Source organism: Nipponia nippon, unplaced genomic scaffold, assembly GCF_047370975.1.
Source record: "Nipponia nippon isolate SJK-2023a ecotype South Korea unplaced genomic scaffold, ASM4737097v1 scaffold_10, whole genome shotgun sequence".
NCBI classification, from domain to species: domain Eukaryota; kingdom Metazoa; phylum Chordata; class Aves; order Pelecaniformes; family Threskiornithidae; genus Nipponia; species Nipponia nippon.
Window position 1 is genome coordinate 3,646,276 of NW_028262291.1, and position 23,894 is coordinate 3,670,169.

The 23,894-nt window shown below is 43.9% G+C and overlaps 1 protein-coding gene across 1 annotated transcript in view; it reads right to left on the minus strand.

The window, feature by feature from the left end:
* Positions 1 to 22,122, minus strand: part of ANO1 (anoctamin 1) — an 82,967-nt gene extending 60,845 nt beyond the window's left edge. Inside the window, exon 1 of the mRNA XM_087742779.1 lies at positions 21,934 to 22,122. Within this exon, the coding sequence (XP_087598905.1) occupies positions 21,934 to 21,991 (58 nt within the window). The 5' untranslated portion in view covers positions 21,992 to 22,122. The remainder of the gene's footprint in view (positions 1 to 21,933) is intronic.
* Positions 22,123 to 23,894: the final 1,772 nt, after the last annotated feature.

Genomic DNA, 23,894 nt, shown 5'->3' on the forward strand with positions numbered 1-23,894 from the left:
CCAACAAGATGCTTCAAGGAAACTTCAAGAAACACAGAAAGTCTTCTTGATTAATGTTCCACAATAGTACATCACAAAAGTGTATTTTGTGGAAGGCTGGATGCTCTAGTGGTACTGAAAATTGGAGGAAGTATAAACATAGGTATGACTTGACCCAGCCCAAAGTTTCTGGTGTGCCAGTTCTCACAGGAGAAAATATCTACAGATCAACCCTGTCACTCCTGAACATGATGTTCCAGTGGAAAAAAAATGCCTCACTGCACCTACTCCAGCCTGCGGAACAATTCCCACAGCACCCTATCGGGATCTCCCTGGACAAGAAAATATCAAGTGCTTTCTCTGCTAATCTTTCTGCTTGCTAATCAGCCCTCAGGCTCTTAGAAGGGACTCAGCCTGTGACCTTTTAAACAAGATTTAAGAAGCCAAGCACCAAAATCAGCCAATTGTAGAAAAATCTGTATCCGAAATGCTGTTTTTCATAGTAAAACAATTACTTGCTGGTTTGACAGAAAGGGACACATCTTGCTAATCTTGAGGCTTTTTAGCACTTGTATCCTGTTTGGCTTCTCTCCTTATGCCTATTTATTTGGGAAATTTATGGTGCGATTCCCAGAGGTTTGGATGGCGTATCGCTTACCCACTTCAATAAACAATCTGGAGTACTGTTTAAATATGGAAACGCTTAGTAGCAGCACAACCAAAGTGACTGGTTGTGCTGCTGCTTCTATGCCTTAGGAAACGTATGCCTTAGGAAAAAAAGAGGGGAGGTGAAAGGATCTTCTTGTGCAGACAGCCATTTATCTTTCATTAATCTACCAACATCACTGGGGCACACCACACAGCTGTAAGATTTACAAATTGCAAAATATTGATTCAGTTTAGCAGATAAAAATTTCCACCCATGACCTTTTAAAACTCTGCCCTTCTGAACAGAGCCTTGTTGCTTCATCATCAGGAACCAAACGAGGTACACTGGTTGCATCCTCATGGGTCACAGTCCTCATGGGTGCAATGGCTGGCAGTTCAAGCTGGGATGCCAAGCTTCTGCAGTCCTAAAATGCATCGATATCCCCATCACTGGCACAAAGTCCATTCTGCCCTTGAGCTGGAGCCTCTTTCTTCTGGTTTGGGGAAGGATACTTAATGGTTTTACCATGTACTGACAGTTCTGCCTTCTCCTTACTTTGTAGGTGCAAATATAAGGCTGTTTCGGCTCAAGTCCCAGTGACAATAAATTTCCTGGACTTTTCAGAGTATGTGAAATATAGCCACATACAATGTGGTAAACCACACCTGACCAAACATTTCTTCAGTTTTCTAAATCCGATCTCTTGCCTAAACTCCTGTATGAAACACCTCCTCTCAGAAACTGGACTTGCTGTGCACAATGAAGGTGTGTGACTCCCTCTACTGAAAGAGGTGAAGGTGATTAGCTGGGAATCTTCTGAGTCTTTATATTACTGCCTCATGACCCTCACCTCCAAAAATCCAGCTGAGATTTTTCTTGCGCAATCTCTAGAAAACCTCATCAGCTCCTCTCTCACACGTCAGTTAAGGGACAACCTTGTAAACCAATTCTTCCTTGCAAATCAAGCAGAAATTGGTTTTACTATAGGTAACAACTTCAAGTTGCTGGATTGCCCAAGCCCCCTCGTGATGATGTAAGAAACAGTTAATGCAACACTCCACTCCCATAGCCACCTATGTCTTGTTCTTGGGAGACACTTTCTGTTGAGAACTTCTAGTCACTACTGGTAGCAGAGTGCTCCCAGAGCAGAATAGCAGAAAACAGTGTCAAACCAACTTGCAGCTAACACCTTAGGATCAAACTGCACGCCCGCTGCCTGTCCACCCTGTGCCCAAAAGCAATGGGCCTTCTCGATTGCAAGGAACACCCACAAAAATATCTTTCCCATGACTGTAATTCCTTTACAAGCCCATCAGGGCTCTCAGTGCCGTAGAACGTGGTTTCTGCTCAAACACAGGCTGTTCCTAATCTTCTCCAGAGGCATCACATGGTAGCTCTGTCTACCATTGCAGGATACTTCAGGACTCCTTCCTGACATGTCAGTTGATCACAGTACAACTATCCCTCTGTGAGACGTAGCTCAGAAAAAGGCAAATGACAATTTAGGGTATATGAAGCAAGGTACTTCCAGTAAAGATGAAAGAGCAACAGCAGCATTTCTCTGGGATATTGCCTGCAGTACTCATCACCCCCTATTTCGGAAACATGAACTCAAATTTAAACAGATGCCAAATGACTGAGGACGTGGTGGCAGTGATGGAAGAAGCAGCTTGTCTTTCTGGATGACTATAAAAGAAATAGAAAACTACCCCTTCATTACCCTCTTCCTCTGCCTCAAGTCGGGGGCTCAAGAAGCCAAAGGGCAATGAAGAACAAATAAAGTGCATATGTGACTACATTAACGTTTAAAACACTCAAAGACGATCATTAGCAATGAGGCACCATATCAGAGGCATGAGGGTCATATCAGAGCAATGGAGGCAAAAAAGAAAATAAATAAATAAATAAATAAATAAAATCAAACTATTTTTATAATGGTACTTGAGAAGTTTATGAATGGGATTCTGTGATGTGGTTGCCCGAAATAGCAAAGATTTGGACATGATGACCCAGGAGTTCCTGAAAGCAGCTGGCACAGAGGCCATGCGTGCACAGAGGGCTTCCCACTATTTCCTCTCCCCTCCTGTAAGATGGACTTTTCCCTCCGAGTTACAAAGGAATTTCAGCATTAACACAGGGCACCTCAGAATAGGACAAGGATAATGAATATTCCCCCCCAAACAACAATTCTACCTAGAAACCCAAATGGAATTTTGCAAACCCCATTGGCCAAATGCCTCTCTTCCACTACTTTCTCCTAAGACGTATTTTCTTGGATTTCTTTTCATTTTTGTTGCTCTTCTCTCGGCTTTAGGCTGTATGATACACATTTTTCTTGCAAAAAGATGCTTGAAACTGGATAAAGTACTCCAGGTCAGGCTTTTCCAGCCCTGAGCAGAATTACTACACGATCTATTGCATATGCCAACATGTTCCCTACAACATAAGATATTGCGGATTTATGCTTAGTTTATGACCCTTTTCTGAGGAACTGCTATTTAACCAGCTAATTATTCCTACCCAGAGCAAGTATTTTGCACTTGTCTGGTTCTCATCCCAAGCCATGGGAACACATCCTTTTCCAGGAAGATAAGCAACAACAAGTTTGGTTTAACAATGTAAGATTTAAGGCTGCTAGTACCGGATCCAAAACTCCACAGTCACATAACACAAAAGGCTGAAGGGTAAATACACTCACTTTATTGGTTCAAGTTCCAAGACATTTTTGGTGGGGCAATTTGGCATCAGCAGGCTTTATTTTAGATCTACGATCAACTGTCCTGCCACGGCCAACCTAAAGGTGGCATAGAGGAATAGAGCCACCGTTAACTCATTTGGGTGCTTTGAGGAATTTGATAGAAATGCAAACCGTATGTGCCCATACTCAAAGAAAATCAAACCAGTTCTTTTGAGTGACACAGATCTGATATCTAAAATTGTGGAATCAGGGCAAAAGTTTAGTTTTGACATAGTAAAACTTAGCTTCATAGATACTGGATGAGATTCTTCTCTGTAAACACGAGAGCACGTTTGATGCAAGATCAGAAAGAGAACTTATGGTAACACATACACTAATTATACTGAAAAACAATCAGTGCTCCAGAACAGATAATAATGAGAAATGAACACTGAAGGAAACTTTGATGTACTTCTTAGATAACTGTGGTACTTCAAAACTGGATTCAGTTCAAACATTTAAAACATCTCAGTCTGAGATCTACGTTTCAGATTGAGAATGTGTTGATGCACAACTAGATTTTAAAATAAATACATGGTGGAGCAGAACACAAACATGGATTAAAAAAACCCTAAAATAAAATAACCCTCTCCAGTTAAAACTCCCCTGCTCCAACAGCTTTAATACCACTTTTCCTTCACATAAGCTAAATCCAAATGCAAAACTTCACTAAAGTCATTCTTAATAATTCAGTTTGCAGCCTGGATGGGCTGAGATGCGTGTTGACTCAGTGCAATTTGAGTCACGGGTACCACCCAGGTCAGACTGCTAGCTCCTGCTCTGACCACTTGACTACAGGGCCTTCGTTATAAAGAAACTGAAAATAAGTAAGTACAGCACTAAGGGCAAAGCACATCAATCCTGACCGAGGAAAACACAAACCTGTGCATATTTAAGCAGGCCATTTGTCTTGCTGATGCTAAGTGAAGATCTCCCAGGCTAGATAGGTCTGGTTCATTACTGACTAACTTGTAGGACCAAGCTGTAAAGGTATTTCCAAAAGTATCAGTGTTCCAGTAGTGACAAGGATGAGGAATAACAACACAAAGCAAAAGGACAGAAATTTGGAGTCATTCAAGCTTCTCTAAACGTATCATTTTTTCTTATACTCCCATATAGCAGTAAAATGTATTTTTTTAACACCCTTCACCAGAAAGTCACCCGAGACAAAACTAAGAAGACTTCGTAAGTTTTTCTAGGACCACAACTGAATGAAATAAGTGAACGCAAAAGCCACCACAGGGAGTAAAAAAAGAAAAAATTCCAACAGCAACAGCCCTCAATCCCTCCCTTTACACAACAAATAATGTCCATGTGGTACACTTCATTTTCACTCTCTGCAGCCCAGCCACAGAAAGTGGAATTTCTTACTAACACAATGTAACTTTGATGGCCTCAGGTGTCACAAAACAACCACAATAATCTTCAATATACCACGAAACATCTGAAAATGGTATTAACACCACAAAATATTTTTCCCCCCATTTCCCATCTACAGTTCCTGTATTCTTAAGTTCAAAATTCCTATGAAAGCCCCAGCTGGGGGCACAGAGAGCACAACTGGAACACATCCATGAGCTCCACAAAAAATTAACATAAATTTTTAAAACACCCTATATATAAACTACAAAACGGCGTGTGCTGTCAGGATTACCCTTCACGAACAACACGTGCCAGCGCCTATTGGACTGTTTATGAAATTTGCCATTACATTTAAACACTTCAGAGCATGGAGAAGAGCCCGTCTTCCTTGCCCATCAACAAGAGTGGTTTTAATTACATTGCTGAAGGGAGACTAAGCAAGTGCGTAACAGCTCCAGGGACAAGGAGCTGTAACACGTGAGCAGACCCAGTCTTTTGAATGGGACTAATCATGTGCCCTGAGTTATACACATGCTCCGTGAACTACAGCTTTTCAAAGTTAAGCAAATTAGCTCTCATTAACACAGCCAACCTTAAGGACATTTGAAACGAGGGCACAGAGTGGGGCATCAAAGGGGAGGCAGGGCACTCTCAGTTGCAAGTATGCACGGGCTTACTGCCACCAAAATGTCCCTACACGTTTCCATCATGTTATTTTCAAAACAGCTGCTGCCCACTGGCACTGCCGAAGTGTTTAATTACATGGAGTAAGCGTTGAAAGCCCGTTGCTGCTCCTGCCTGCACGCTGAGCCGTCAGACAGGCAACCTCTCGCCCCAGGTGACAGGTCACAGACCGCGGTGGTCACCTGCAAGGTGGGTCCTTCCCAGCACCTTCACAACTTATTTACTGCCGGAGCCCATCCCTTGACCTCAGTGAAGCTTTGGTGCCTATCTTCCAATGCAACATTTCTGAAGCCACCCAAAGAAGTAGCGTATGCCCTTTCCTTAAGAGGCAAAGGAATCAACTCTCATTTTATTTTCAGGGTGCAATAGCTGCTGGTACCAAGGAAAACAGAGGTGGAAATACTTTTCTAAAGCCCTTTCCAAAACATTTGCACCTACATGCTGGATGATAGACCATGTCCACACGCTACGCGATGCTGGGTGCAAACCAGGATTTTTGCATTTCAGAACCGGTCAGGAGTCAAACATTTTCCAGAGGAGGGGCAGCCCGTATTTCTTTTAATCAATTACCTGCCTACTGGAGCTGAGTTACAGCGAGTAAGAAAACACTAATAATAGGGCTTAGAAACCCTACAGTTCATAACTCTTATGGTCCACATTCATTACTTGAATGCATAAATCTGGTGAGACAGCACACATCTTCCCCTCTTCCCTAGCAAAGGGTTCCTGCATCCCATGCTGCAAACTCCCAGGCAGCAATTCCTGCTCACACCACAGTTTTAAAGAAAAGAAATAATATCAGAGTGCCTCCTCTGTTTATGATTACAGCTTTAATAACATTCCACCCCCCTTCTAATTTTTCTTTCAGGCTCCCTTTTTGGCCTGTTCTCAGTGACTGCCTCTCACAGACGTTTCCAAACTGTAACACATACTTTGGTGACTATCAATTTCACTTACTCCAGACAGATTTTTACTTCATGGTTGCCCCTTCCTAGAAAAATAAAAGCTAACATTCTACAACTTATTCCCTCATAAAGCATTATAAAGAAAGTTTAAAGGATAAGCTTCTCTTCTGTGCTCTCAGAAAGTTTTAGTATAGCAGCAGGCTTTAGGCATCCATCTACACACCCATCTGTTTACTTTTATCTGGACTTTTTGATTGGGTTTAAGTTTTATGTGCATCGAGTAAGGAATGACAGGATCGTTGTTTTAAGCTGTAAGATTATTGCGTAAGTTAGGGTGGAAAGAAATAACGCTACCAAGTCCAAGGAAAGGTGAAGGCTGAATGCAGCAGACTCATAAATGATTGATCGAGTGTTTAAGCAAGAGAATGGTGAGAATGGAGCAAAGCCTCCTGATGAACTAAAGATGGTATTGCTGTAAGATCCCTGCTTCTAAAGCCACAGGCAACGGAAAGCAGAACACTTATTGATGCAAGGGCTCAGAAATGCTACAGTTATAACCCTCATGGTCCAAGTTCATAATTTTACTGTACAAATACAGTGAGGCAAGATGGATCTTTTCCTCTTTTTTTTTTTTTTTTTTTTAAACAAAGAGTTCCTGGATCCTATGCTGCACACTCCCACTGCTGTAAAACATCACTAAAATACAGAAAACACAAAGCGAAATGCTTATTCACGCAAACTTGGTCAAACTCCCACTGTAAGACACCAATCGATGCAAAGAGCTTATTGGATTTAAGAAGGGCTTATGACATGTGTTTTACAAAAACAGCCTTTCAAACAACACTTAACCAACCAACCTGGAGCTCGGCTGTTTTGAACCTGAAAGAAAATTCTTCGGGGGCAAATTATCGTCTTTCTGTTTGGGCTAAGACTTCTTGCCCCCTTTTTGGAGGAGGCTGTGGGACGTGCCTGGAGGCGGACTGTGGCTTGGGGGAGCTCCAGCCTACAGGAACGCGCCCGTTTCCCACAGCAAATTTCTGTGCCCTTCAAACTTGGTGAGTAAATATTCCAATGCCTCATCTATCGATCATGCCACAGATGTATAACAAATCAGTCTGTGTATGATGGGAAGCTAGAAAAGACAGAGCATCACCCGAATTTACCCGCTTTCAAGAGGTTTAAAAAAAATCCTCTTCCTCCCAGGTGGAGCCTCTCTGGACAGCCCTTATGTTCCCACGTGGGTCCCAAGAGGACTCTTACGTTTCTTCTGGTCCTGAACCCTCCATCCCAAATGAGCCAGCCCCAGAACGCAGCGAGCCACTGCTGCTGCACAGCTGCCTAGCTCGGTCTCTGACTCACTGCTCCTTCCCTGCTCTGACCGTGGGAAGCAATGGGAGACGAGGGCACTCAGCACCTCTCGCGGTGCTCAGCCTCGGGATGTATTCGGTGCTGTGAGAGCATAGCTGGATGCAGAGACACAGCAAAGCACCAGCTGCCTGCATCAAGCATGCTCAGGCACCGGTTAACAAACAAACCGTTTCTTTTTTGGAGACCCCGATGTTTAAATCTCTTTTTGGTCACAGGTACTGTTCAAATAATCTGCGTTTTTAGACATCTGATCCACTGTTGAACAACCATACGGTTTGGGAGCCTGCTCGGTTGTGCCAGGGAAGGCTTGGGGCTTGCAGGCACCCGACGGCTGTGACTGACCTCCACCACTCCACTCTGCGCAGGAGCACTCACCACTACTCTCAAGTGCCTCCCTGACCAAAGAACAACATGCATCCAGAAAGAAAAAGAAAAGAAAAAAAGGAAAAAAAGCTGTATTCTTCCACATGAACCGTGGGGACATCTCTTTCCTGCAGACAGAGACCCAGTAGCCCCCGAGTTCCTGCCCGGCTCCGGGGGACGCATCACGTGGTGGAGGGCTGGGAGTGGGGGACACATCTCCCACAGCCAAGGAACTGACACTCCGACAGCATCCAGCTGCTCTCTGCATCCATTGCTTCCTTCCCACATATAACCAGCTACTTACCCCAAATCTCCCAACTTAACAAATAGCCCAGGCACTATTTTTTTGGTATGAAAAAGGGAAAGTATCCAGAGGAGAAAAAAAAAAAAAAAAAAAAAGAAAAAGAAGAAGAAAGAAAGAAAGAGAACAGACACAAAATTAAACAATCTACCTTAAAATAAACTCTGCAGTATTATCTGTCTCTTGTCAAAAGTTATTAGGGAATAAAAGTGACAGACTGTCTACTAAGATACATCCCATGTCCAAGTGACATACCTAAAACTTGTCAGAGATTTCCCTCTGTTGATGTGTCTGCTTATCCTTAGTGCCCACACGTGTTACATTACTGTATATTCTTGCACGGTGGAAGCACTTGATTTATTTGTTGAAGGGAAAGAACACTTTTTTCCCCACCTAATTTTACTCTTATGATGCAACAGGTCTTTGTCTGTTCCTCACGTAAAACAGAAAAGTCCTCGACTAAAACCAGACTCCGTGTAATTATTTTTCCTTAAAAATAAAGTCAATAAAACTGGCAAATGTGAACAAAAATGGAACTGATCTATCAAATAACTGTAAACGGATTTTCCTTCACTGCACATTCTTCACATTAAGAAATTACTACTGGTCAATATTAAAACCAGACAAATTACGTGCTGCTCTGGTGAAAGAGAGGATAAAACAACTCATGTGGACAAGTTACAGGAATGGACAAACGAGATATTGCCTCAGTCCAGACAGCAATTAGCTTTTGGGAACTTGATGCCTGCTCTCCAGCCTTGGCTGAATGTTGCAAGTAGGGCTTCTATGTAACATATCAAATCAAAACTGAAACACCAGACTTGGCCAACTTTGGGGGTTGTCTGAAAACTGGACTTCGACCACAGCTTTCATGTGGTTGTGGACTGGGTACGTTCCCATGAAGTTTTAATTCTCATTAAAGCTGCAGAAGGGTAGCGCAAGGACACTAGGAGAGTTGAGGAGAAAAGTTCTGTTGTGGGGATAATGTGGAAAGGGTTTTCTATGTGGTGGCAACATACACTATAACCAAAAACATTCAAAGAGATTAAAGAAATATTTGCAGTTGAATGTGTATTTTTTTTCTTAGAAGAAACTTTAAATGAAAATTAAACCAAGCAAATAAAGTGAGCTTCAGCTATTGAAATAGAAAGCGCATGGATAATGGGAAGGAGAAAAGAGCAAGAGAAATGTTTCACACTGAAAGGTGCACCCCGGGGTTGTAATTACACAAGAGCTTAAGTGAGTCTAAGTGAGTGCAAGTTGTGTGTCAGAAACCCATCTACAACATATCAGCTTGACAGACGGAGAGAGAGATCTTATCCGTTTAACCTTGCTAAGAGCAGGTTAAGCACAAAATTTCCTTTTGTTTCTTCATCTATTTGTTGTTGGGTACATTTGAAACTCTCTTTTCCATACTGTGAATATCTAGTTTTATTTTCATTTAACTTAATGCAACTGGAGCGATGTGAAGGTAACTTGACAACAGCAAAGCATTTCTTACCCAATGCTGTGACAAATCCATAGCCTGGGGTACCAGGACACCCTGCCTTCCTAGACTGTTCCTCAGAGTATCCCAACACCAACACAACATTGCTTCACAGGACTGTATCATCCAGTTTCAGAGTTGGTATTGAGTCAACCAGAAGAGTAAAGTGCCTTCAGATTACGAAGAAAAATCGCTGGCCTTCCCAAAGGTACTGCGGGAGGCAGTTCATGGCTGAACCCTAAGAAACCCCACGGTCACGGAGGGTTTCAACTTTTAATATGGTTTAGATTAAAATCCTATCTGTGTCCACAACTTTGATGAAATTTTTGTCTTCTGCGTCAAGGCCGAAAGCAGTGAACTAAAACAAAGAACTTGACACATACAGTCTCCGATATACAAACAACTGACTGTTTCCATAGAAAATCAGAGAACAGAGAAACTGAAGTAACTCTAAAAAAATGAATTCCTAATTTTGTAATAAAGGCCACATGGTCCGCTCAAGTGAGCGCACAACTGGAGAGGCATAACTGATCAGTTTTAACCAAACACCACTACTGATTTCATCTGTGACTACATGCATTTTTTCTTCATCTCTGGACACATCCCTGTGTCTCGGTCAATGGGAACTGCAGGGCTCACCTCCTTACTTAGCAGAGCATTTACAGAATTAATTATTGAGCACTTAATCAAATCAAACAGTGAATGAACTTACTCCGAAGTAGGAGTTCATGAAAAACACAAAGCAAAACCAACACTGCCATCCAAATTTTTGTGGTTGAATTTGAATCTCTTATCTGTACTCACTGGAACAATTTTGGTCTGGGTTGCACACAAACTTATGTTGTACACCAAAGTTGAATACAGTCCAACAAAACAGAAAATTAACAGAAATGCCATTTGGAAGTTAGATATTACAAACACCTTCTGTGAGCTTTTATCACCATTACATCAGACTCCGGATTCTGCCCTAATTTGGTAATAAACTGATATTCTGAGCCCCATCTTACAAATACCACAAACCCAAACTCAACCTTGCCTCCACTGGCCATCATTATTAGCAAAAAGTCACTGAACAATAATGCTGGCATTGTAAGTTCATGCAAGGAATAGTACTTGCAAAGGTTTTGGATGTGAGCTGAAAACCCATTTAGTTAAGAATATTTTATTGTGGAAAAGGATGTGGAAACAGAAAATAAGTTAAAATGATAAAGAGACCTGAATAGAAAACCCGTGGTTATAAATGGAACAGTTGCTGTAAGCAGATAGTTCTGTACATCCACATCTGTTCCAGTTCAAAGCAGTTCATGTGAACCAGGGGAAGAAACTATTTTTTCCTTTAGCTTCACTGCTGCAAACCTATCTGCATTCAGGCCAGGGCAGAGAGTAGGAAGAGGGAGAAACCACCACGGGTGTACTGGCTCAACCCAAATTTCCATGAGATGGGGCTGCCACGGACATTGCTCCTTGCCTTTCCCCATTTCCCGCCCCCCCAACATTAAAACACATTTAGAAGAGAGTGGCAACATTTGCAAATACTTATGGCAATTAAAGTTGTTTGGTTTTGCTAAAACCAAGGCATCTGTAGCTTAACAAAAGTTCTGTTTTTGTTCCTCTAGTCACAGATAGTTTCTGTTTCACAACTGTCCCTTCTGGGGCCACTTTGATGATAACGTGGGAAAAGCAGGCAGAACAGCCAAACAGGGAAATAAATATATAAAAATAACAAGACTGCTCCAGGACTCATTCAGGTTCCAGAGGAGATCAAATTTCCTGCCTCTGGATGGCTGAAACACTTTCCCTACCCAGTTCAGTCTCTGTTTCTCTAATATCCTTTTTTCTTCCCCTTTCAAATCTTAAAAATGAAAGAGTAAAAACCAAAGCAGCTGCAAAAAGGGTGTGGTACAAAGAAACAGAAAGAGCAACGGTATCAAACTTGGGAAAGGGTAACAGCTGAAATTGGCTCCCCATTTTGGTCTGACAGCAAACCAAATACAAACCAAAACAGCAAATACCAAACTCCAGAGGAGGGACATTCCCCTCTAATAACCTGGTTATGAGAAATCATTATTTTCCCACTTTCATTATTAAACAACAGCACGTATACACCCTTCATGCAGTGCATGAGATTTAAATGCTTTTTTTTTAACATTAAGTTGTTCACGTTGAGGTTGAAATACGTTTGCTAGGGTCCCTGATTCTATTTGCCACCTGCAAAACATGAAAGCTTCCCGCAACCGAGTCTCTGCAGACAGCTCTTGATGGACAATGTGCTCGAGTCAGTCAATACCGAGTAATTGCTGGACTGAAATCAATCGCAGGCTCCCAGGAACTGCTTTGACTGGATTTTACTTTAAAGATTTAGTGCTGTGACTGGTGAGATGCTGAACTCCTCAACTACCATTAGACATGTGCTTCTCTTCCAAAATGAAGATGGATGTCAACATCTCCGCTGAATTCCAGAGCAGAGTTCATGAGAAGCTACCTGAAACACAAAGATCTTCCACTTCAACTAAATAGTTCTTAAAACCTCGTCAATAGATGCACAAATAAAGGATCAGGACTGGATTTTGAAACATTGTTCATGTTTGGTGGAGAAAACACCATGCAGGGTGGGAAGCGTGCTGATTTCCCCTGAAAACACAGAGGCATGGAAGCTGGTGGGACACACAGGAGGGTCCGGGGCTCACTTGCCCACTTCCCACCAAAACAAGGGCTATTTGTATGCTTAAGTAAGTGCTTTGCTGGATGAGGGCCAGAGGGCACAGCAAATTGCAGGATACAGCCCCGATGAGCTATTTTGAGAAAATATATTGAAGAGAAAGAGAAAAGGGAAAGCTTTCATTAATTTATATTATCAAGACAACAAAGATCTTGTTTTGGAAACAAGAATCCGGCTCTTTTAACTGAAAGCTTGTTAGCAAGATGCTACAAGGAGAAAGTTTAAAAATTAGATTCATTCATGTGCCATTTAGAAACTATTAGCTTTAAAAGGCTTAGATTTTATTTATCTGCCTCTGGTATGTAACAGAATGTTTAAAATCTAAACCAAAACCTGTTTCTGCTCTTCCATTGGTAATTAATATGCGGTCTTTGTTTTTTATTATCCCACTACTCAGTTATATTGTCAGATGGACTTAAATGATTAAGATTAAAAATACTGTATTGCAACACAAACAAGACAAGTCATTACAGCAGTGTAAGAATGGTACTGGCGAGCACAATTTCTCTTGCAGTTGATGACCTGTCATTACTCATAGCCTGTTTGAGAGACCAGATTCATTCCCAAAAGAAAACGATCAGCTGCAATTTTAAAAAATAAGCTATTTCATTTAGGCCAGGTTTTCCAGTCTGATGACACTCAGCAGTCCCCTGCAAAGTAAACACCAGAGTAAATAAGCACAGCCTGGTAGTCTAAACTCCAATTCTTAGCTAAGGAGCACCTAGAACAATTTTACCCCGTTTAATTTGGGGCAGATGGACGCTGCTCTGCTTCTTCCACTCTCACCTACACAAAGCACATGGTTGTATCCTGGACAAATATTATCTGCTCTCAGCTTAATCCATTTCAAGTGAACTGAAAGAACAATTCTTGTTCTCTGTTACCGGTCAAACCCACAAATTCAACATATCCATTCTTGCCATATAACAGAAGTTCTGTGACAGCAAACAAATGCGATGCAAAAGGAGTTGATGGGCTCTCCTGATGGCTCACTGAAGTTTATGAAGTCCTTTAAGATCAGTGGGTAAAGGAATACTTTGTACTTCTAAAACATGTACAAAAGGGCTAGAACGTGATTTCTGTGTTCAGCCTTTGCCTCTCAACCCGGCTTCCTACCACCTGAGCTAAAGGAGGATCTCCTGCATGTCCTCAAGTACAATTGTTCAGAAACAGCATCTGTTCCTATTCTGAGAGCCCAAACATCATCTTCCATCTCAGGGTACATGAAGTAAAATATTTCTACAAGGTGACAGAATTTGAAATACAAATCTGTAGCACAGAAATAGTTGTTTCTGTTAACTGAAGTATGTCCTTGCAACATACCTTAGGCTGTTCTCTCATGCCTTTTAGCTGGTCTCAGCTATCTGCCAAATGGATTATTGACAGCAATTGTAAAGATGAAATAACATTTCAGATCTATGTCCCTGTCGATGCCAACACTAAGCCCTAGAAGACTGTTCACAGACAAATTGATAGAGCCTGTGAACATAGTCCTACTAGTTCAGTGCTGACACCCATATCCCCAGAAACCTGTGACAACAACGTATTCTGGACTAAATACTGTCCCTGTCTACTTATAGAAGACCTTCATTTAACTCCAAGGAACTGCAAACATGGATCCGGGGCGGATGGTTATTCGGTTTTGAAGGTTTGATTCCTTTTAATTAATTCAACATTTAGAAGCACAGAAATCTTTTGCAATACCCTACACACCAGTTCTCAGAGAAGCAGTTGCTTTCACCAGGCAATCCAACAGCAAGAATAGCTGAGGATGAAGCTAAACAAGCATGGTTACTAATGAGAAGAGAAAGAAGGGAAGGAAGCATAGCTACCCGTAAGCAGCAAAGCAGACATAGTGCACATGAAAACGTGAAAAACGTATGTATTGACAAGATCAGAAAAGATATATGGATAGAGTGTGTGTGTGTGTGTGTGTAATCTTATGTTATCTTCCACTACATACAAGGTCATATGATATATCGTAATATACTGCACAACTACCGTCGTACAGACCAGCCTTAAATTTTAGTAGGCAATCCCCACAGAAAGGAGACCATTTCCTAAAAATCCCAATAACATTAATTTATTTTCAGATCTATTTGATGCAAGTTTAGGATTAGTTTGGGGCACACTATCCGCAGCATGATGAATCGACTATATGCCCTAGGAGACTAAATTTGTTAAAGTATGTTGCTTGAGCTGATTAAATGAAAGTAACTGTTGCTTTGGCTGTTGGTCTGATCAACCTTAGGGGTAGTGCGAGAGGAATAATTAACTGGAATCTCACTTGGGTTTTATTATTTTAGTGACAAACTAACCTTTAAAATCCACTCTTTTTTAATTTTTTTTTTAACTCTTTGCACAGAGCTGGAAGGTCATACCACCTTGGAAGAAGACACAGAAAGTGGCAGCAGGCAGCCTTTCACCTCCGTGCTGCCTATTTCACGTGCGAGACCCCTGAGGCACAACCCCAGAGCCAGCCCTTTCCCTCCACGAGCGCCGGGCTGCAACTCCTACACCTGGCTAAAAACCTGGAAAAAGCCTGGCTTTTTCACACCCTTACTTTCTGACTCAGGCTCATTTCTGTTTATACTCTTGTGAGCTGAAGAATGACGATGACTAGTAGCTATATAGATAAATAAAGTATATTAAGTCACAGGAAGTAAAAAGGGAAAACCATTAGTTTATTTTTAGAAACCTGTTCTTGCCATTCATCAGAAAAAGAACATGCAAAAGTATGCAGCGAGATACAAGCATCTGGATGAGGTTTGCTGACCACATACCAACATTCAGACTACACACAGAGAACCATTTTCCTTCTTTAGACCAGTCTCAGACTCCGTGCCAGGAACACAGGATACAGACAATAATGTAGTAGTTTCCACTAGCGAGCCTCGGGAAAGGGTGCTTTCACCACACATCCTACAGCTGCTTCGACATGGTCTGCTTCGTCTTACCCTCTCAGTGGTCCTACAGCTGATACCTCCCCTTTAGATACATCATGGCACCAGCCAGTACGTCCCAAACTGTTAGACACACACCTTCCATCAACACCGTCCATACCAGGTTAAACACAAGAGAAAAGGTCAGCTTCTCCATATAAATAGACCATACCAATGCTAACCACAAAGAAAGAGGTGATTTAATGTGGACCTGGATGCTCAGCTCCCAAAAACAGAGCAGCCAATGCAGTACGCCCACACATCCCTTCTTTTTCCTCTTGCTGGGTTGCCAAAATAACACGCATCCATCAGTAGAAAACCTTTTCAGGACAATAGTGCCACAACACACTGTGATGAATTTAATGGTATTTGCATAAAAGCTTCCATCTTTTGCAGTCTGCAGTAGATTTCTTCTGGGCAATCATACCACAAGCATAAAGTCATACCGTATTTTGAATCTTTGCCTGCCAAAATCCGGGAAGAATTGCAAAGCACGTTCATTGACATATCTTGCGGTACGTCGTCAGCCAAGATGCTATAGTACAAATGATCAGACATAAATAGAGAATAGGTTTTTCTGTGACTGTTAACGCTGTGCTGGACACGTTTCTGCCACTTTCCTTAATTCAAAGCAGTAAAAAACTAAAACTTTGAGTGATGCTTAGCCCTGAAACTTCCACCTTGGCTCCTGGTCCTCTTCTGAAGACCAATTATGAAACTCCCACAATATCATGTTGAAAAGAAGAGTTTTAAAATGTGTTCAGAGGACTCTGCATTCATTACTTTTACCTCTATGATCTCGCTGAAGTCAGTATCTGCTCACTTTTCCTACTCACTTTTTAAAAATGTGTCCTGAATCTGCACTGGAAATGTAATTTAGTTGCCAACCTCTTCCCTTTTTTACTAACCGAGTGCCGTGAAACGTGTTTCTCTCTCCCTGGACAAAATTTTTCTTAGCGAACCTTACTTATCAACCCACAGGTCCCTATTGCATATTCCAAGTTTGTTCTGCAAGCAGGACATCAGCTGACGTCAATGAAGATGTACAAGAGGCAACAAATATTTGCAGTGTGTTTAGAAAACAGGTTTTTTTTCTCATTTTGGTAGATATTCATCAAGTTTTTCCCTACACAGGATACAAATAGAGGCAGAGGTAACACAGCAGGATTGGGAGCCAGGAATAATCTTGTAATCACTGATGTCATGATATAAGTTAAATAATTTATGAGATATAAAAAGAGCAGTTAATGCCTGCAAACCACTTAGCCTTTTCCTAACAGGTTTCAGATTTTAAATCTCCCTTGGAGCACTGACAGTCGCGTGCAAAAAGTCATAGGTGTTTGTGTCAGTTTAAAAAAAAAAACCAAGGTTCTGTTTTTCAGAGCTGCAGCCTGAAAGGACATTTCAGTGATTATATATATTATTAATACAGCACTCATCGGAATGAGAATGTACATCCAGGTCCTAGCACAGACACAGAGCTGCCAAGAATAAATCAGATATGCAGATAAGGTAAGCAGGCAAAGATACTAAAGAGGAATGGCATTGGAGCTAGCATTACTACTATCTTTTTATCAGTTCAAATCTGGAAATAGTTTCCGTAATGGCTGGAAGGACAGACTGCCAGTAGAAGGTTCAAAGATGTGAACTGTGGGAGTCTGAAGAAGAAAGAAAACACTGGCATGTGGGCCAGCCGCAGAGGAGAGGCAACGCTGCTCTGGGGACAAGACACTGGAAACAACAAAGCAAGCTGAAACGGCAGAGCACGCGGTGCGGCACAAAGAAACAGAACGAACGAGAAGCGAGGATGTACGCAGGGACACGGGTCAGCTGTCTGCAGATAAAGGCTAAAGGATACAGGGAGGTTAGGGGGCAGGGAGAAGGGCTGGCCCTCCCACCAGGATGTAGTACTACTTTCAGAAATAGAGGGATGAGGGATACAAATCAAAGGCTAAACCAAATAAATAAAAATCTATTTCCCTTGAGGGCCTGTGGGCTAGCCTATGAAGCAGCGGTGGTGACTAATGCAACCCAGCATGAGGAGCTTTGCTTCCTGCGCGTTCAGAGCCTCCCAAGCAAGGCGGCCATTGTGGTTGTTTCTAAAAGGCCTATATTTACCATAAATTGCTTTGCAGCAACAATGGAGACACCACTATCTTTTTGCTCTTCAAAGTACCGGAAAAAAGTTGTGCACTGTTACTCACATCACTCCGTTATGTTACTTAGATCTAACAGCTGGCACAAGATGACTTAGCACCACTGAAAATAACACCGTGCCAGGGTCCCAGCAAGGCACGTAGGTTGCCAACTCCTGAAAATTTGTCATTTGTAAAACCCCTCTTGGGGTTTGTACCTACAACAGAACTGCGAGTCCTGCCATAATCTCAAGTTTGGCAGCAAACTTGGGTGAGGTCGGGAAGGTAAGCATTCCCATACCGGCACACATTGTCCCAAGATAAACCACTTTTGCACTCTCTGAAAGTAAGCAGAACTATTTCATCCCACTATTACTAACTTGGCTTGTATAATAAAATATGAGGATGTGCACATAAGTACTTTTTCAGAATCCCTGAAAATGCTTGCAAGAAATAAAAGAGGTGGCCTCTGTTCATGGAGCTCACCCATCTAACGGTTTACCTATACAGTGACCCAACAACTCTATATGAAATGAATGTTTGATAGCTTAAGTACTTCAAACTCCCCATCATCATGCCGAAGGACAATGCCAAGGACTTCGGACAGGCCCTCCTCTGAAGCCTGCTCAGTGCTTTTGGCTTGCACAGATCTCATCTCTGTGCTGACCACCCTCTGCAGCAAATGAAGATATAGCAGAGGATTCAGCCTTTTGACGGTACAGTGCAAGGATTTACAAATACCTTGGCAATACAGAGCAGGATACTGAGCTCTGTGCAGAGGCTAACGGGGTCTCTTTCCTGAGAAGTCACAAACCTTGCTGTACAGTGCGATACAGCCATACATTTAGCACTATGGTCTCCGTGAGAACAGCTTCTCCTGCCTTTGCCTCCAGGAGAAGGCTCTGGTCGGGAGGGCGGCTTGCTGAGGACCCAGCTGCGTAAGATGCCAAGCCTGCCCCAGCGAGTGCTAAGTATCCCCACTAAAAACCGGGGGGCGGGAGATGAGCAAACATAGCATTCATCAGCCTTTCACACAGTAAAGTCCTGAAGTTTGTCATGCCTGTTACAGTCCCTTTCTTCCTTTTCCCCAAAGTGATCCTAATTTAAAGCGAGCCTTATTTTCCAACCACAGCACGTCCCCAAGCATTTCCTTTTCTCAAAATCACCAGAATCCAAAGGGTGTAATTAAAGTCAAAAGGGATATTTTTCCCTTCCTGATGCCAATAAATGCTGCTACTTCCCAGGGTTACGCTCCTGCCTTCTGTTCTGGCATGCTACTTTTACCCCATATTTCATGTCACATCCATGCAACCACAGCGTGTAGCCCTAGAGCTACACGTACCTCACCAGCGCATCCACACCTCGGACGCCGCAATGCCCCGTTTCCCACCGCCTCGATGCTCTGTACAAGCTCTCAGGACTGACAAACTGCCCCGCTTGCTGTCAGTCTCGGACAGGAGAAGGCACGCTTCCCGCAGCTATTTGGTGGACCAAGGCACAAGGCTGCAGTCCAGCACAAAGTCAGAGCTGCGGCTTCGGCTGTGTATGTGCTCATCCACAGAAATTAATAAGTTATTACTACAAATTAAAATATTAAGTTAATGATGTGCATGACTGCAAGTTACAGAGCTGGAAAAGAAGTCCTAATTAAATCAATACAGTTATTAGTCCCTTGTCATCTCTGATTAATTATTAGCTTAATATGCTTCATCAGTTTCACTGTTAATGGAAATAGCTGCAGTGCTACCATGGGAAGCAGGGTAATACATATGAAAAACCTATGGAGCCATGCGGGAAGTCCCAGCTCCGGATTGAACAACGTCTTCCGAAGAAAAAGGGGAAAACGTTTCATTTTCTGGGGTGATAGTCTGACGACATTTAAGTCGGTGACAAAAAACTCTCACGGTTTTCAAAGGGCTCAGATGTTCACTCAGGGAATTTTTGATTGCTGAAATCTAGGGGGTAAAGACTTAGCTCCTAGTCCTGTGCTTAGTCCTGAGCACTCATCCCAGTGCCTCTAAGCCTTTCTCTAAAGGGACAGGGTATCACCGCGGTCCTTTCAGAAGCCAACATGCCAGCATCTTTCCCCAGAGCCCACCGCGGTTCTGACCCTCTCCCCGTCTTCATCAGATGCACTCGTCACCCCAGAACACACAGAAGGAATCGGCATAAAAAAAGCTGGCAGCCATCAGCTGCGACGTCTGGGTCCTTAGGGCACAGATGTAGCTGAGGACACCTGTCCTTTCATGCCACCGAAAGAGCCAAAAATAATGTACTGAGGTCACTTTTTTCCTTGCTAGCGAAAAGGCAAATAGTACTTTGGATGTAGGTAACTGCTAGCATTTACCCAGAGCTAAGGGGAGTACAGACTCCCCTTCATTTTCCTGTCTTCTAGCATCCTCTCACTGACCCCAACCTTCCCCCGACTCCTTGTAACAAGCAACTTCCTCAGCTGTCTGCAGGAGGGGGTTTTTGAGTATAAAGACCATGTAAAAACATCAAGGATGCGTTTCCACATCTCTCTCCAGCAATAATGCAAAAATTACCGCAGAACTGGATAGGATTTGTACCGCAATACGTGGATCTGCTATGTAATTAGACAGGAGTTTCATCTTATAAACAGCTTTTACAAACAGGCTCTTTTGGATAGGTTATCAATAGAAATACAAACATGCGATTCCGAGAACAAAACTGCCCCTTGAACTCATTAATGAAGCTGGTACACAGCGTTCATGCTGCTAATGGGTGATTCAGTAAATTAAATAGAGAATGTCACTGTAAAATATTATGTAAAGTTTCTCAAAGATAAAGAGCCACTCAAACAGTTTCTCAGGACTCTCACCCTATCGCCGTGATTACCTCATGATAAATTGCCACCTGCCCCATGAGTAATGGCAGAGCTTTCTAGTCCCATTTTAGCATTTAGTCCTCTTGCCGATCTCTCTGTTCAAGACTTCAGCTTCCCATGCTTTACTTGCTTTCCATTTCAGTTTTGAAAAGTTTGAGCTCCTTCTTAATTTTAATAAATAAGTTAACGTGGGACGATCAGTGGCATACAGAAACCCTGTCCCCCGGTATTTAGATAGAAAGCCCAGCTGTTTCATGTCAGACATTAAAGAAATAGTTTTCTTTTCATTCTGAGCGCTCTGGCTAGCCTACGGTTTGATGAGCGCACAGCATTTCTTTTAGAAATGGGCTGAACTCCAGTGAAATATTTGGCCATTTAATGAGTAGACTCTAGGATAACGGTTTTCGTGGGAATCCAAAAAGAAGGAGTAAAGAAAAGGGCTCCCCGTGCTATTCTTAGCTGCAAACAGTTAGATTTGGAATTTTGATTGTAAAGCATGGAATTTCTAAATGGTGCCATGCTAAATTTACTTCATTTGTATACAATTCAGCTGGATAATCAAGTGTGTTCCAGTATGTTCCTGGTTAGCATCTCAGTTCTAGTTTTATTGTCTCTAAACTGGTAGAAAAATGCGTTCAGTAAACAGCGCTTGTAAAATTTGTGTTCCAATGTGTGTGTGTGAAGATTTTGTACACACAGTGTGCGTGCGTGGAGCCTTGATATAAACGCATATGGGGGTGCACATGCACGCACACAGACACTGAGCTGTGATTTATTTCTAGAGGGAAGCCAAGGAAATTCCCACCCCCTACCATTTAAACGATCTGCTCTTTGGCTCTAAGCATTCTGTAACTTCTCAGCCAAAGAATGTATTATCCCCTTCCAATATATATAATTTATTTTGCTGCACACATTAGTTAATGATACAGAGATACATGGTTTAGCCAGTTCTGTAAAAACATTACTGACAACCTGAGACAGACCCATTTCATTCTGTAAGACCTTTTTTTTTTTTCCCACTCGTCTTCCGCGGCACAGTGTCAATTAACAGCAATCATCAACTCAAGGATTTATTCCATATACTTTGTACTCCGGCAATTTTTCATAATTAGATTGGCTTCCCAGGGTTCGACAAGCTTTTAATTACTATATTAATGTAGGTAAAGAGGACTTTACACTATTTTACGTTTTCGGGGGCGTGGGGGGGAAGAGGGGAGACGGCTATTTTATTTCAGTGGTACTTCGCTGAGATTATTTCTGGATTTTTAAAAATAGTCGATGAAATGCTAATAATAAATCCCTTATCGGGGCACTCGGGGGGGGGGGGGGGGCAGACGCGAGGGGCCGCCCGCAGAGCCCGTTTCCCAGCCGGGGAAGGAGCGCACCCCCGGCCGCCCACCCCACCCCACCGCACCCCATCGCATCCCCGCACCTTCCCCGCCGCCGAAGACTTACGTGGTCCCCAGGGCGCTGCGGCCGGCAGCCTGCGCAGGTGGATCTCATCCTTATCCATCTCCTACCCGAGCCCCGCAGCCCAGCTGCCACTTGGTACCAAACTCAACTTGCCAGGATCCCTCCTCCTCTTCCTCCTCCTCCCTTCCCCCCCCCCTTCTCTTTTTTCGGGGAGGGCGCGTTCATCCAGCGAGCGGCACCGCGCAGCTCCCCGCCGCCCCCCGGCCAGACTTTAAATAAGGGCGCCGAGCGGGCGGCCCGGCCCGCCGGGAGCGCGGCCCTCCGCGGGGCGCCGGCCCTCCGAGGAACGCCTCCGCCGCCGCTCCCTCCCCGCCCGCCCGCGCCCCGCCGCCCCCGCGCAACGCTGCGCGGAGCTCCGCGCCTACCTGCGGCGGCGGCAGCGGCGGGGCTGCCCTGACCTTGGGCGCGGAGCGGCGGGCGCTGGAGCGACGGCGGCAGCTGGCGGGGGCGGGCAGCGCGGCCGCGAAAGGTCAGCGCGCCCTGCGCGCCCGCGGAGCAGCCCGGGGGGACGGGACGGGACACCGCCGGCGAGCTTCGCTGGAGCTCGGCCCCCTGCAGTCCCTGAAATTAAGGCGGTTTAAGCGTTTCCCCGCTCCGTCTCCTGTTTGGTTTTTTTAATGTTAAAAGCTCCCGCACCTTTCCGTTTAACAAAAATAAAAGAAGGAAAAAAAAAAAAAAAAAAAAAGAAAAAGCACGTCTTGGTCCTGCTACCGAAGCGAAGCCGTCGTTTGTGGCTGCCGGTGATAACTCTCCCCTCATGCCAGGTAGAGGCTGGACCCCCCCCAGCCCAGCTCGCCCCGACTGCCCCCTGCCCCACCTGGGCCGCATCTGCCTCCAGCCCCGCCGAAGCAGCCGGGGGCCCCTTCCCCAGGGAGGCTGTGCCTGCCCCGGGCAGCCGGTGCCTTCCCCTCCGCGGGCCTGGGCCACGAGGGATGCTGGGAATATCACGGTACACACCAACGAACGCGGACCCTCGCAGAATACCACCAGGTTACCTTCCTATTACTTTTTTTTTTTTTTTTTTTTTTTTTTAGAAATGTGAGGTGTAAAATAGCTGCAACCCACTTTTTACACCTCCAGCTGGAGGACCACAGTTTTTGCACAGGATTTTGAACAGGATTCCATGCTTACCCATCTCTGAGGACTTAAACCCCTCTTCAGTGCCCTGCAAGGATCCCCTGGTCTCCTCCAAACCTGCTGCCTGATCCCGTGCTGTGCTGCAGAAACCCACTTTGACAAAACTGACGCAGATTTATCTGCACCATTCCCTGACTGCTTTCTCTTTTTTTAATCTGAGACAAGCACTTAACCCTCAAAAATGCGTTCAAAGACAGAAGTACGCAAGGGCTCTGCTAGAAGGAAACAGGCTCAGCAGGCTTCCCAACTTCTGGCCGGCAGCCCCCAAGTACCCCGCCATCGCTGCGCCCAGGCCCTTCCCGATCCCCTGGCACCCACAAAAGGGACATCGCTGAGTGGCAGCTTGCAGGTGGTACTCACCCCCCAGCTACAAGGAAGGTGAGCTGAGCCACAGCCAGTCGGCCTGTGGGGCTGAGCGACCTCCTCTCCCCTTGCTCAGAAAACGGGGTGCCCAGCACCACTGGGGGGTAGCAAGGGGCACATGGCTCCCTGCCACATGGCGGCAAGCGGACACTGCTCCCGCTTAGATCACGGTCCTAATTCCACTCTCAACTCTCCTTTGTTACCAAAAAGATAGCAGGTTACAGCTCAGATACCTCTGCGGGACTGGTTTTTTTTTTAAATTGTAAAAGCATCTTTCCTGGTTTGGTTGGAGACTTGACACAAGGGATAGAAAACACATTGAGATAAATATATAAACAAAGGAATTTACACACATAGACTTTTCTTTCATGGAATATAAACCCTAGCGGCTTTGAAACTGAGTCAGGATGCTTTTAGGCTACATTTTGTATCTTTTTACTCCT